The 16,450-nt window shown below is 38.0% G+C and overlaps 1 protein-coding gene across 1 annotated transcript; it reads right to left on the reverse strand.

Moving 5' to 3' along the window:
• Nucleotides 1–3,177: 3,177 nt before the first annotated feature.
• On the reverse strand, nucleotides 3,178–11,694 carry LOC306876708 (RNA-binding protein 45-like). The gene is made up of 10 exons (XM_079428063.1): nucleotides 11,285–11,694; nucleotides 11,063–11,185; nucleotides 10,636–10,762; nucleotides 10,428–10,547; nucleotides 10,138–10,314; nucleotides 9,010–9,139; nucleotides 8,550–8,646; nucleotides 7,222–7,385; nucleotides 5,982–6,199; nucleotides 3,178–3,605 (listed from the first exon to the last, which is right to left on the reverse strand). Exons 1-9 carry the CDS (start codon nucleotides 11,552–11,554, stop codon nucleotides 6,007–6,009), a joined length of 1,401 nt encoding a protein of 466 aa, XP_079284189.1. The 5' UTR covers nucleotides 11,555–11,694; the 3' UTR covers nucleotides 3,178–3,605; nucleotides 5,982–6,006.
• Nucleotides 11,695–16,450: the final 4,756 nt, after the last annotated feature.

The raw sequence follows: 16,450 nt of genomic DNA on the forward strand, positions 1-16,450 counted from the left end.
AAAAACACACTAGATGTCCATGTGAGTGGATAACCATAATCAAGTGTAGTTGTCGCACAGGGCGTATATACATATCACATTACCGGTTTGTGATATATTACTAAGGTGTGTACTGCGGGCAGATGTGTGAGAGATGTTAAAGAAAAACATTTTTAATTCCTTTAAGAGACAGGCTCAGATCCCTGACTGACCCTAAGCGGAGAAACATATTAAAATATCCATGATTCAAAATGTCTGGCTTCTTTATTATTACTGAAACATGCATAGTTCATGTCACCTTATGGATGTTTGAAATGGAAGTGGAGGAAAGCCCAGAAAACGGCCTAACTGCTGTGACCAGGTTAATGTGTAAATATAAAATATATAAGTTGTCTATTTAGTGTTATTGCAGTCTGCTTTTGTATTGTTGTGCTAGTTGTATCGAAGTTTGTACATACTAAAACTCATTAGCCAAACATTATGTGTATGAAATCAATTCTGTCAGCTTAGTCTTTTCTCTGCTTGTATTCTATATGGTGGTTGTTCAGCCTGGATCCATTCATTAACTAACACAATTAGAAATGCTAAAGTTCTTTAGTATTAATGTACGATGTGAGGTCCAGTTACCAGCGTGACACTAAAACAGGTAGTAAATAGATACCTTTTACTTAAATAAGAGAATAATTATATAGACATTCAAGGATGTATTTTTAAAATCTAAATTTAAAAATATTTATTGGATTGTTCATTTAATTATGTTTTTAGAAATAATATATATTTTCTTTAGACTTTAAAAATTATATTGCCACCTTTTAATTTGTGGGGTCATACCACTGAAAAGTGGACAGCCAGAACTAATTTAGCATGTTATATGATATTTTTGATTGTAATGATAATATATATTTTAAGAGAGTCTACAATTATGGCCTTTCTGTCACATGACAATAAAATGACTTCCTGTTGGTTATACCATTATGACTTGACTGTATCTGACAAAACTATCACTTCTTGTTTTAGTGATAAATAATAGATTAGATAGTAATAGATAATAATAGATTAGATAGTAATAATATAATATAATAATAATAATAGTATTAAAAAAAATACATTACCATTCAAAAGTTTAGGGATTTGCAGCTCAAAAAAAAAAAAATAATAAAAAAAAAAAAAAGAAAATATATATATATATATATATATAAATATACACACACACACACACACACACAGGAACATCTCAAAAAATTAGAATATCGTGAAAAACTTCATTTCTTTGTAACTTATTTCATAAAGTGAAACTTTCATATATATTTTACATTCATAACATGTAAAGACATTTCAAATGTTTTTTTTTTTTTTGATGATTAGAGCTTAAAGCTCATGAAAGTCAAAATCCAGTATCTCAAAATATTAGAATATTTACATTTGAGTTTCAATAAATGACCATCTCTACAGTATACATTACGGGTATCTCCTGTTCTTTGAAACCACAATAATGGGGAAGACTGCCAAGCCACTTCTGAAACAGAAACAACATCCAAAGCATCTTACCTGGGCTGTGGAGAAAAAGAACTGGACTGTTGCTCAGTGGTCCAAAGTCCTCTTTTCAGATAAATTTAAATTTTGCTTTTCATTTGGAAATCAAGGCCTGGAGTCTGGAGGAAGATTGGAGAGGCACAGAACCCAAGCTGCTTGAAGTCCAGTGTGAAGTTCCCACAGTCAGTGATGATTTGGGCTGCCGTGACGTCTGCTGGTGTTGATCCATTGTGTTTTATCAAGTTCAAAGTCAATGCAGCCGTCTACCAGGAGATTTTGGAGCACTTTATACTTCCATCTGCTGACAAGCTTTATGGAGATGCTGATTTGCTTTTCCAGCAGGACTTTAGCATCTTCCCACAGTGCTGACCATGATATTACTGTGCTTGATTGGCCAGCCAACATGCCTGACCTGAACCCCATATGGAATCTATGGTATATTTTCAAGAGAAAGATGAGAAACAGTCGATCCAACAATCCAGACGAGCTGAAGGCTCAATAGTGCCTCAGCAGAGCCACAGGCTGATCGCTTCCATGCCATTCCTCACTGATGCTGGAGTTTGTGCTAAAGACCCGACCAAGTATTGAGTGCATAAATGAACATACTTTAAAGAACTTGAACTTTTCTGTTTTGCAAATCCTTTTTTTGATTGATCATAGGAAATATTCTAATATATTGAGATACTGGATTTTGACTCTCATGAGCTGTAAGCTCTAACCATCAAATTTTTTTTTTTTTTTTTAAATGTCTTTACATGTAATGAATCTAAAATATATATGAAAGTTTAACTTTTTGAAATGAGTTACAAAAAAAAGCAGTTTTTCTCGATATTCTATTTTTTTTTTTAGATGTACCTGTATATATCAATGTTAAAAACAGTTGTGCTTGACATTTTTTGAAAACTAGAATTCTTATCAGGATTCTTAGAATACAAAGTTTAAAATGGCATTTATTTAAAATAAAAATCGTTTGTACAATTATAAATGTCTTTACTATCACTTCGGATTAACTTGTCTCCTTGCTGAATGAAAGTATTTTCTTAAAAAATTCTACTATTGAGCAGTATAGCAGATTGTTTAATAGGATTTCCTACTACTAGGTTTTTCAAGACGCTTGATCAAGAATATCAATATGAATATAAATTCAGAACTTTAAGACACGTTGATACCTCATTATACACAAAATGTATTAATATTTTTTTGAACATTGTATTAAAATAAACTGAGCTTAAAGAGTTTCTTTCAGTAAACATTAATTTATCAGTGGTACCATTAGTCATTGTTTTTCCCCTTTTGTCTGAACTTAAGTCTAAAACAAACACACTTTCCAAAGTGCCCTCCTCTAATGTGACATTGGCCTCCTTGATCCAGCCTCATGTCTCAGCCCTGACCAATGCTGTGTGCATCAAGCAACTTTCTGATGATGATGTTGACATCCCTGATGACTTCAGAACCGGAAGAGGAAAGTGGGTCCCAGTTCTCTAAATTAGGCAGCCCAGGCAAACACAGCCTGAGGAGGAGAGCATGGAAAGAGCAGGTACCTGTATAAAATATTACACATAAATACACTCCATGACAGTTTAAACTATTCTCTCACTTAAAGCGCTGACAGAGTACCAGTAATTTACTATCAATAAGAAATAAACAGGCTATGTAAGACAGCTTCATTTGTCAAACTCTTTTTATTTGCTAATTCTATACACATCAGATACATACAGAGGCCATGCATGAGCTCAAACTCTTCTGAAACTTTGTCGGTCACCTTCGTTAACTGGGATAGTTCACTTGAAACGATTCTGTCATCATTTACTCAACCTTTTGTCGTTCCAAACCTGTATGACTATGAGGAACACAAACGAAAGTCCCTACAATTTGTCAACAGAATTATGTAAGATGAAAATATTAAGTGTTCAAGTGTCTCGATTGCTGGCAGTTGGCTAACAGAAAACAAGAAAGAAAAAAGAGAAAAAGTAAAAACACTTTCTTTATTAAAGAACTGAAACGGCAGTCGGGCAGTCAGTGTCCGTCGCTATGAGGTCGTGTCATCATAAATAGCCGTCATGTCGGGGTCATGCGTCATGTCAGCTAAACCTCTGTAAGAACAAACACAGCATAGTCACAGTTATATAAGTCCACAATCTTGAGAAACTGTTCAATTCTTCTGATTGATGGGTCCATTTAGGTCTCACAACCTAAAGTTATGGGTATATAAGGTGTGAAAATAATTTGCGACCAACTTAACTACTTTATTCTATCATATTTCAGAATAATGGTGGAGCTACGTTAGTGAAACCTTGACAAAATTAAAAAGGAAAAATGAGTTTAAACAATGGTTTTATTGTCCACTGTCAACAGTGGCATGAAGCAGCACTTACTGACAGGTCACTTAAACTCAGCAGCTTTATAATTGTAAACGTGCTGAATCTGATATGAAATTGTTTGACTCAGATGTGCCTTGTGTGGATTCCTATTGAAATTACTTAATTTGCCTGTGAAATTTCCCTGTATAAAGGTAAATGTGACACCACCTTAAAACGGCTATTTGCATAAGAAAGTATGGGACTTTCCAATATTTTTCATCTGAATGCAACTTAACTGAAGCATAAACGTCAAGGGAGTATATCAGAGGAAGAGGAATTTATGAGATGTTTATAAAGATTAGGATGTCAAAAATATAAATAAAATATATTCAGACTGAACCCTTCACAGCAAGTTATTATGCATTCGGAAAATAAAAGTTTCAGTTTTCTATGGAAGCCCTTTTCCACCACTGAATAAAAAATTAAAAAGGGAATTTCTACTTGCTCTCACTATTCAGACTTTTCTCGCAATTGCAAATTTAGATAAGCTTGCAGTTTCGAGTTATAAAGTCAGTATTGCAAGATTTAAACTCGCAAATCTGATAAAAAAAAGTCCGAATTGCGAGATATAAACTCACTATTCTTTTTCTCTGAATTGCGACTCTATATCATATAGCTAGATATATATATAGATATATGATATATCTATATCTATATATATTTAGTTGCAATTCTGACTTTATAACATGCAATTGTGAGATATTAAGTCAGAATTGTGAGATGTAAACTCTGATAACATGTCAGTCTTTTTCAACCTCAAAATTGGACTTTGTGATGATTCTGAGAAAAAAAAAGAGGGGGGGGGGTTAGAATTGTGAGATAAAAAGTTGCAATTGCCTTTTTTTATTCAGTGGCGGAAACAGGCTTCCATAGTTTTCTATTCTGAGTTCATGCCAACTTTAAAATTGAAGCATGTAATTTCTGCACCACTAGTAGCACCAAATGGAATTACAAAATCATATCAGACAAGGTTTCCAAACACTCCCCCACTGCAACAAATGGTTTTTCTAAATTGTAAACATAGCTAAGTTTACTGTTTGAGTCAAAATTGAAAATCTTTGTCAGATGATGATTTATCTCCTAACAAGAAAGACGGGATAGAAGCGGAGCAGACAAAAAGGGACAATAAATAAATAACATACAATAATGTACAAAACAATAAAAAGATAAAATGCCACAGGTTTTCTGAAGCAGAAGTACTACAGTAATAAATATAAAAGGGAGCGTTCTCAAGAGGAGCGAACAAAGACATCTGCCACAGGGGGCGCCATCTTCAGTATGTGTTACAAAATAATACTATTTTAGTCTTGGTACTTCAAAATTGAATGTTACTGTATTACTCAAATTTACTCTATTTTGTTGGAAAAGTGACTAAATAGTTTCTGAACGATCACTGAATAATGGCTTCTGAAAATCAGCTTTGCCATCACAGGAATAAATTACATTTTCAAACATTAAAATACAACACTGTTACATTAAGTTATGATAATTCTCAATAAATACCGTTTTACCATATTATTGATTACATAAGTGTAGGCTTGCCTGAGACTTCTTTTAATCAACGTTTAAAACAAATCCGTCAGGCTGCTGAAAGAATGTGTAATTCCATTTTCTGTCACTAGTGCGAGTTAAATTACACACAGCACTTCTTAACAAAATCATAAACATGATAACAAATGCCACAGAATAATTTTATGTCCTCAAATGAATGGTAGAAGACAGATAGGACGTTAAAAGCATTGCATGCTTTGTTTGAATGACTGTTTCTGTTTGACTGATGTGAAATTATGTTGTCAGACTGGTATAGAAAGACAAACAAATCCTTTCATGTAATTAGTCCAAAAGAGACATTTCTAAGAAGGATTGTTTCTCAAGCAGTATATGAGTGGCCACTTCAGCTGTCAATGCTACATCACACCTCAAGTCATCAACTTATTCTGGAGCAAGTTCACACTTGACAAATTATCTAGAGTACAAAAGATTTTGTAATGACTTTCACCTTGTTTTTGGATTTTGCTTATTCTTGTACTCATAGCAGAAATAACAATATTGTGGTGGATTTACAAATATGTGAACAGTTTGTCTGTCTTACCTACTGAGCTTACTTACCGGTGTCTGTCGTAAGGTCAAAAGGTCAGTAAGTTCTCTGGCGTTTGTGTGATTCTTCTTTGGGTGGGTCTGCCAGCATGACCTTCATCTTGATGCCGTTAATCACTTTACCGTGCAGCAGTGCTATGGCGTCGTGAGCAGGTTTCCGGTCTGCATACTTTATATATCCCACATTCCGGCCGGGAACCAAGTAAACCTCCATCAGGGAACCGAAACGACTGTATGGACACGGACACACACACACACACACACACACACACACACACACACACACACACAGTTAAATACTACAGAAAATAAGTCTGAACTGTTTGTAAACCATTGTGAGCAATGACACAAATTAATTGTTTTCAAGAAATGAATCAAACTTAACTTTTATAACAACTCTTTAAAAAAATACTGCAGATTTGAGAAGGAAGAATTGTGATACTCTAATTTTATATTTAAAAAATAATTTCAAATACACTACTGGTCAATAGTTTGGAGTAGCCCAATTATATATATTGTTTTAAATGTTTCTAACAGAAATCTCTTATACTCACCAAGGCATTTTATTTGATAATACAGTTAAAACAGCAATACAGTAACATGGTGAAATTAATACAATTTAAAACTGTTTTCTATTTAAATATCTTGTAAAACGTCATTTATTCCTGTGATCTAAGATGAAGTTTCAGCATCATTACAAGGTTGAAAATAGATTTTGCTGCTAATATTTTTGTGGATACCATGATATACTATATGATTCAATAGATTAAGGCAAGTAAGTTTTAAGAAAGAAAGAATCATCAGCATATTAGAATGATTTCTGAAGGATCATGTGACACTGAGGACTGGAGTAATGATGCTGAAAATCAGCTTTGATGACAGGAATAAATTACATTCTAAAATATATTAACATAGAAAACAGTTAAATGGTAATATTTCACAATATTACAATTTTACTGTACTTTTATTCAAATAAATGCCAAGGTGGTGTGCATGAGAGACATTAAGAACATTGAAGAGAATTACACTGAAAAACATTACAATGAAAAAAAAAAAAAAAAAGCGTAATTATTCCAAACCTTTGACCTGTGTGTGTGTATGTGTGTGTGTGTGTGTGTACTTATATACATCTCATCACCCAGTCTATAAAATGTGTTAATGTTAGTAGTTCAGTCAGACAGTCGCTCAGACACAATACACTACAACACTATCATAGGCAGTGTGTAAATCAATCACGAAGACACACACACACCAGAACACGTCCTCTAGCACATCCACAGGCAGAGGTGAGGGGTTGAAGATGACAAACAGCCTCTCCTTCACCAAGCTGTCAGATGCCACCAGTTTCTTCAGAGGAGGCAGAGCTACATCTGTCTGCACACGTGCTTTCTGAGGTACAGGAGGCGCGGTATAGCCCTACAGGAACAGGACACAAACACTTGGCAATAAACAGTTTGATGACTTCTGATCTTCAACAACATCATGTTTTCATCATGTCTCTCAAACCAATGTAAATGGAGGACGAGCACATAGTATATCAATGACACTGTGCTTTTTAATAAAGTTGCATGACAAACAAAAATCAACCCAAAAGGAGTGTAAAGCAACAATGTTGTTTAATGTTGCAGGAATCCCGGGGTATTATGTTGAGGGACATTCTTATTTTAAAACACATTTTATTGGGCAAAACAACCCCCACAAAAACAACCATATTAATAGCTAAAATGTTAAAAATGTATACCATAGACGAAGAAAAGAGGACAGATGAGGACAAGTAAATTATGACAAAATTATGGGGGAAACTATCACTTTGTATAATGAAATTTTTTTTTAACAATAAGCAGCAAACTGTACACCACCATTCGAAAGTTTGGGGTTAGTAAGATTTTTTTTTTATTATTTTGAAAGAAATCTCTTATGCTCACTAAGACAGCATTTATTTAATCAAACAGTAATATTGTGAAATACTATTACAATTTAAAATTACTGTTTTCTATTTGAATATATTGTCAAATGTAATTTATTCCTGTGATTTTTCAGCATTATTACTCTAGTCCTCAGTGTCATATGATCCTCCAGAAATCATTCTAATATGCTGCTCAAGAAACATTTCTCATTATTATCAATGTTGAAAACAGTTGTAGAGCTTAATTTTTTTTAGAAAACTTCTCAATATATCTTAAAATGTAATTAATTCCTGTGATGGTGATTGTCTTTACTGTAACTTTTAATCAATTTGTATCCTTTGCATCCTTGCTGAATAAAAGAATTTCTTCCAAAAAAAAAAAAAAACCTCAGCCCAAACTTTTGAAAGGCAGTGTATCTTTGAGATATAATATGAGTTTTCACTGATGACCGTGTAACTAGAGCAGCGTGTAGGAAAATTGTAATGCGATAACTATGGCTGATAAAGGAATAGTTGACCCAATAATGAAAATTCTTCTTTGTTCCAAAACTGTATGACTTTCTGTCTTCCGTGGAAAACTAAAGTAGAATTTCTGCACAAATTACTAATTTAGAGACATGGCAGAAATGTCTAAGAAATCTTGAGAAATTTCTCATTGTATGAACATTACTCACCGCGCTAGTCTTCATTAGCTGTGCACCAGAAGGGCCGTTCCACACCATAGACATCATCTGAGCGGCCACAAGCTGCATCGCCATCTTCCCCACGGGACTGAACAAAGACAACAAAACACACAAAATCTGAAGTATTTAATACATCTCAGTTGCAACAATCCCTAACACTATAATACTTCAATCCAAATGAAAGTATGCTAAAAACATCAACCTAAAGGTGTACTATTTCCTCTGGATTTTCTAAGTTTTTGGCTATATTCCCCACAACCCCTTATGCAACAGAAGAGGCAGGTTAAGTACTGATGAATTCATCAAGATAATTATAACAAGTGAATGCTACCTGAGGATCTGTGGCATCAAAATGCTTTTTTTTTAAATGAAGCAGCATGTACTTTCCCCATCTCCAGAAGTACAAACATAATTTTGAGACAGGATGAGTTGAATGTAAAGCAGACATTACCTCGTCCTGTCCTCCCCATCGTCTATGTAAGATACCGAGAGGCGGTTACCAGGCGGATACTCGAACCCATTTAGCTTCTCTTTAGCATAAACCGCAGAGCCCAGGTTATTATACCGCACCACCACTTGACCTGTAGAGCACACACATACTGTCAAACGAAGGAGACCATTGAGCAAACATTTTACAAGTTTACTCATTTACTGCTTTTGATCATGCCATGAAAAAGACTCCCTTTCATCTGTCTGTAGTCATTCTGAAGTCATATGATGGCTTTGTTTGAGGTACAAACTTCAAATATATATATATATATATATATATATATATATATATATATATATATATATATATATATATATATATATATATATATAAACACATCAGTTTAAAAGTTTGGGGTCAGTAAGAATTATCTTATGCTCACCAAGGCTGCATTTATTTGATCAAAAATACAGTAAAAAAAAAAACTGTAATATTGTAAAATTACTACAATTTAAAATAACTGACTTCTATTTTAACATATTTTAAAATATAATTTATTAACATGATGCAAAGCAGAATTTTCAGCATCATTACTCCAGTCTTCAGTGACATGTGATCCTTCAGAAATCATTCTAATATACTTATACATTTTTTCACGAGTATTTTTACAACCCACTACTTAGCGAGTAAAACACTCACGTGATCAAATGTTACACCCGGCAACTAAATGTCTGTCATTAGCCACTGACTGATTAATTATTATTCCTTACATATATTTGCATGTAGATGAGAAAACATGCTGTTGAGTAAAATAAAAAGATTTACTATCTAATGTGAATTCTTTTGCCAATGGATCAGTATAGAGGGTTGCTTAGATTAGAAAGTGCAAAAAATCATTTATTTGTGCCAGTAATATTTTGAAAGACTGCAAACGTCTTTACCATTTATTAATAAAATGCATCCCCACTGAGTAAGAATATTAATTCATTTTAAACAAAACTGAGCCCAAATTTTTCAACGGTCGTGTATAATTCACATGTCGCATAAACAATGATAAAATTGTAATTTTGGGGAAAAAAAACCTTTACAATGTTATCTCTCTATGCACAACCTTACTAAACGGTTTTAGAGGAGTGTGTGGTGTATAACCTTTGCTGAAGCCGTATTGATCTCTCTGCATCTCACGGAAGTCCATCCCCGGGATCAGGTCAAACAGACCGTAGATCTGCTCCTGTGTGACCGCGACCCGTGACGATACCAGCAGGCACCGGGTGATAATGTCAGAGCTCCACGTGTCCCCCGTGGTGTAGCTGCTGGACTCGTGTGCTGCAGGAAACCACGCCATGATCAAGCTAAACCCTCAAGCATCCAAAAACTGCACTGTCATTTTCAAACAAAAGCATGGATGGAAACCAAACTTGAAGTGGCTTGACACTTACCAAAAGTGTATGAGTTAGAGCCTGGATCATTACTAGGGTGCTCCGTTCTGGGGTTGCTGGAATAGTCATTGTCTGCTGATGCATTTTTGGTTCTGGGCTCAGCTAAAATAGCTCTAAAAGCTGCAGAGACAGACAACTTCATACTTAATACTAATAAATACACATGAAAACAACAACAACAATAATAAAAGTAAGGCAAATGACACACTTTTGTCACAGTTTTCTATGGCTTTGGCGGCTTGTGAAGGTTTGTGGAATCTGACGTAACCCAGACCTTTACTTTCACCCGTGGTCTTATTCCTTATAATAATAGCATACTCTATATCTCCATATGCCTGTGGAAAAGAGCAAAGAACATGTCAAAAAACATCAGGGTCATAGATCACCTAAAAATCAAGTGAAAGACTGAATAATAAATTATGTTTTGCTTAACCCAGCAGTTCCCAACTGTATTATATTAACCATTTTAATATAAGTACATTATATTATTGTTATTATTGAGGGGAAAAAAACAATATATTTCGCCCCCTTTATACAAAATGTATTTCCTTTTAATTTTAGGGAAACATTTTACGTTTACATATTTGCATGTATTTTCAACATATTTCTTTCCATGCTTTTCCATCAGAAAATACCTTAAATGTCTCTTTTAAATCTTCCTCAGTGAAGGATCTGGGGATCATGACAAATATTCTGGTGAGCTCCTCGTCCTCCACATCTCTGTGACTGCCAGAAGATCTGGACTGAGCGATGAAGACCTAGACAAGCAAGAAACGCTTAGGTTACCTCCAGCACTGAGCTGAGAACTAATACTGTGATTATATATAGAGCCAGGCGTTGCATTAAAATAACGTTACCTTTATAGGCTTGGTTCCTTCGGTCAGGGATCTCCCGTGCATCTCCTCCATCGCAGTGCAGGCTTGCGAGGATTTGGCGAATTTCACAAACGACACTCCTTTCGACTCTTTCGTCTGCTTGTCTTTCACCACCCATATGTCCTGAATCTCCCCAAAAGCTGTGAAATTGTCCCTTATAATCTCCTCTGTGATGGATTTACTGGTAACGAGAAACAGCCGACTGTTTGGTGGCTCGTCCAGATAAGAAGAGGCTCGGTTAGATTCGTCCATAATAACAGTAATAGATCAAATTTCTCTTATTAATTATTAGGCGTTTAGTCAGCTAGCACCTGTATGAAGCTGACGTTTTGACAAATTGACGCATATGGTTAAAATACCATCCTGATATCTCTACAACAACTCACGTGAACAACACAGCAACCGAAGAAACGCATTTCATAATAAAAGTCACAGCATGTGCCGGAGTTTATTTTTATTAAACAACAGGTTTCTTTCTGTTCATTACAACCGTCTTGGAGACTTTCTATGCATTCGAATGAAGTATATCCTTTATAAATGTTATTGTAAAATTGTAAATAAATAGCCTATCATTCCAGGACATCAGTGGCCTGTTTTATAAAACAAGTTTACCAAATAAGCCAGGTTTATTTAAGTTAGTCTGATTTATTGTCAGTTGATTTGGTTCAAAATAAATCAGACTAACTGAAATAAACCTGGCTTATTTGATAAACTTGTTTTATAAAACAGGCCCCAGGACAACTTAAGTACAACGACGAGCATTAACCAAACTCTTACTGCACTTAAATAAATAAATAAAATAAAAAAAAAGTTAAAAAACTAAAAGTTTTTCTGGTGAGATCTTTTCCCATTGAAGAACTTTCTGAGTATAGGCTACCTGCCTAGAGGTAATAAAAACACACTTTTTAAACGCAAATGTTTACAAGAAGTGCCCAATAATAAATACATAAATAAACTCCCTTTGTTTACATTAATGTATTATAAACCTGTATTTTTTTTTTATCTGAAAAATCAAACACATGTAGAAAATAATGAAGACTTTCCTTGAAATGATGCCATAACATTGTAAAAAAAATATTTACTGACTACATTAATAATGTATTTATGACATAATAAACTCACAGAATTGAAGCTGAATGAATCTCATGTTATCTTGATTTAAGCACTTTTGTTAATTAATAATAAAAAAAATTGAAGAACTTAAAATTGGTAATATTCGTAAAAACAAAGTGGCAATGCAGGATGCCGCTTTAATGCACACTGTAATTGATAAAGAACAAATTGTAAAGGACAGCATGGAGGTGATTACAAATTTCATATCCTTTATTTATTTATTTTTTAATTTTTTTTTACAGAGATTACAGAAGTCAGAAAAATGAGTTAGGGGTGTGTGGACATTTGAGGGGACTCAAAAGAACCAGCAGCAGGTTTTTGGCTGATGGGAGTGTTGCTGGAAAAGAGGCCAGCAGAGAGAGCTCGTGCCGTGCTCTGTGTGGATCTGAACACCCCAGCGCTGAGAGCTGGGCAAATGCATTCATCGGCGAGGTGAACCAGAGTGAGGCTAAAGGTAACCTAATGTTAGTCTGATCTATTAGCTAGGCATACAGTTTTCATTTTCAGTTTGAGCAGTGGTGTAAGCACTAACACATTTTCCTGAAACCTTCTTCAGTTTCTAGTTATAAGTATCGCTTTTTATTTTTATTTTTTTATTTTTTTTCCTTTATATGTTTACTATTGAAATGTTGTTGTGTGCATTTGTCAATTTTATTTAATTTCTGTATTTTCTTAAATGGGTGTGTATAGAGTATTTACAGTGTTAACTTTTAGTTTTAGTTACTTTTTCTTATTTCTAAGTCGCTTTGGATAAAAGCGTCTGCTAAATAACTAAAAGTAAAAGTAAAGTAAAAGGGGAAAAAAAACAATAGAACCCTGCCCAAAACACAATAGAAAATGTAATGGATTTAATGGTTATAATGGAAATTGTATTGGTTTTAATGGAAACTATAATTGTGTCTGCTGGTATGTGATGGATTCTATTGGTGGGATGTTAAATCCTATTGGAAAAATGCCCAAAACACACTACAAAAAGGAATTTTGTAATGGTTTTACTGGAAAAATCTTATGGTTTATATAATGGAAACCATTAGAATTTCTATGATGGTTTCTATTGGGCTTATATTGTTTTTGTTTTTTTAGCAGGGATACCACTTTAAATACAATATTGTGTGTGTGCATGCATACGTGAAAAAAATGTTGATTCAAATGTCGCTTTGCGAGTGTACGGATGGGCACAACAAGTGCGTCGCATGTCTGGGCGTCACCCACGCAGAGGCTGCACTCGCAGGGGCTTTGTGTCCTCACTGTGAGGACATGAACCTTGCTCGCCTTCGCTCGCGGATCACATTGTTTCACGAAGGAAGAAGCAGCAGACCAGCGGGAGTACTCTCTCGGGCACGAGCGGTGCTGCGTCGGCACAGCACCCGCGCACTCCGCTCTCCCCGCAGCGCCTCACGCAGCCGGTGTGCTTCACACGCGAGGATCAGCGCCCCTTGTTGGATGCGAGTGGCCTGGTTTCCTTCAGCGCATCTGAGGAGGAGATAGCCGTCGACGAGACCATGTCTTTGATGGCATCTGACACTGACGAGTGGGCGTATTCTGGCAAAGAGTCCGAAGCTCCCCCTCCATCTCAGGCTGCACACCTGCTTCCACCGATGAGCCTTGGACTGAAGACGGCAAAGCCCTGCAGGATGACGTCAGAGAAAATGGCCTTCCTCGATTCCCCGGTTTTGCCCAAAGGACTCTTCGGTCCAGCTGTGGACGGCTTTACGGAGACCTTCACCGAGGCACAGAAGACATCGCAAACGCTGCGTCATTTCCTGCCTAAGCGCTCCAACTCGGCGACTGTTTCAAACCGCCCCAAGTGTCCACTCAGCAGCCTGCAAAACCGCCGCAGCCTCAACTCTCGCAAAAGCCGGAGCCGGGGCTTCAGCAGTGTCCCAGATCAGCGAAGAGGTACCCCTTACCCAAGCGTCAGGGCCCCCGCCCTCGCGTAACACTGGACCCTGGGCCTCAGAAGCCATTCGCTCGCAGGCCGTCTGCATTCAGAGGCGTGGTGCAGACCTTCGTGCAGGACAACAAATCTCACGTTCTCCGAGCTGAAGTGCACACACTGCTTGCAAAGGGTGCCGTGGAAACGGTCCCTTTAGCGGACAGCGACTACTTCCTTGTTCCTCAAGGCCGCTGCCTCCCCAGTCATTCCTCTGGGCCTGCTGCATATGTGGCCCCTCCAATATTGGCTAAAAGCCCGCGTTCCGTCCCACGCCTGGCGCCTGGGCCGCGCCCACCGCTGCCTCAAAGCTGTGCCCCCTTGGACAACTTCTCGCCTGTTTCAGTCAGGCGTTCAGCTGGCGACGACCTCCAGGAGGAAGGTGGTCACGATAGATGCTTCCAGGTCAAGCTGGGGCGCTCTGCACGAGGGCAATCCGGCATATGGCTCTTGGATGACCCACGAGCGACGCCTGCAATGATGGCTGCAATCAACGGCCTCGAAATGATGGCTGTTTGTCTGACCCTGAAGACCTTCCTGCTAGCCTTAAAGGGACATCACGTCCTAGTCCGGTCGGACAACACAATGGTGGTGGCCTACAACAACCACCAAGGCGGCCTCAGGTCACGTCTCCTTCACAGGATGACTCAACGTCTCCTACTTTGGGCACAGAAAGAAATCCTCTCACTACGAGTAGTTCATGTGCCTGGCAGATTGAACCAAGGGGCGGATATGTTGTCAAGAGACAATGTAGCTTCAGGGGAATAGAGACTATATCCCCAGATGGTTCAGATGATTTGGTCAGTTTTCGGCAAGGCAGAGGTCGACCTCTTTGCTTCCGAAGACAAGCCAGTGCCCAACCTATTTCTCAAAGCAGCGGGATGCTCTGGCCCACGACCGGCCCAACACCCGTCTGTATGCGTTCCCTCCGATCGCCCTACTACCCCAGGTTATCAGGCAAATCAGAGAAACTAAATGCTCTCTCCTTCTCATGGCCCCCCTCTGGAGGAACCAAGTTTGGTTCCCAGAGATGATCCCGTTGCTGTCTGCAGCACGGTGGTCAAAACCACTGAGGAGAGATCTTCTCTTGCAAGCGCAAGGCAAGATTTGGCATCCCCAGCCGGAACTGTGGAGCCTTCATGTCTGGCCGCTCGACTGGAGTCTGATCGACTCCCAACGAGAGTCACTAATACCATTTTAGAGGATAGACCTTTAGCCACACGGCGCCTCTATGCCCTTAAGTGGTCAGTCTTCAGCGACTGGTGTTCAGCACGTAATCAGGATCCGATTTCATGTGACGTGTCCCACGTGCTTATCTTTCTACAAGAGCTGCTGTACAAGGGGCGCACCCCTTCCACGCTCAAGGTCTATATGGCAGCCATCGCCATATAGCCGGACTATTGGCAGAAATGAGTTGGTTAAGTTCCTTAGAGGCGCTCGGCGGCTGAATCCTCCTCGCCCTAAGACTGTACCAACATGGGACTTATCTATAGTCCTCGGGGCCCTCAAGAGCCCTCCCTTTGAGCCGCTTCAAACAGCTGGCTTAAGGGTCATGACGCTTAAAACCGCTCTGCTTTTGGTCCTAGCATCCGTCAAGCAAGTGGGTGACTTGCAAGCCCTGTCTATCAGTGCTTCCTATCTTGAGTTCGGACCCAACAACTGTAAGGTCATTCTTTGGTACGAAGGTGCTCACAACTCCGTTCAGAGCCCAGGTTATCTCCCTTCTAGCTCTCCCCGCAACGGACGGTGATCAGGGGCCTAACTTGCTATGCCCAGTCTGGGCAATGCGAGTGTACTTTGGGCGTTCTAAGTCATTTAGACATTCTGCTGGTCCAGCAGGATCTCTATTGGGGAGATTTGTGCGGCCGCTGGCTGGTCGTCGCTGTCGACCTTTATTAGATTCTACAGTTTGGACGTTCCTGCCCTGCAGACGCGGGTGCTATTTGCTTAATGCTACTTTTTTTTCCCCCTTCGGGCGGGTAAGGCTTATGACAAGCAGACCCCAAATCCCTTTCGGGTCTCTTTATAGCTCGGACTCATGGGGCCCACTCTGAGCGTGCCTGAGCTGAGCTCGCGGAGCAGGCTTAGTTCTGCTTCTGCTT

The sequence above is a fragment of the Barbus barbus genome (genome assembly GCF_936440315.1).
Source record: "Barbus barbus genome assembly, chromosome: 11".
Lineage (NCBI taxonomy): Eukaryota > Metazoa > Chordata > Actinopteri > Cypriniformes > Cyprinidae > Barbus > Barbus barbus.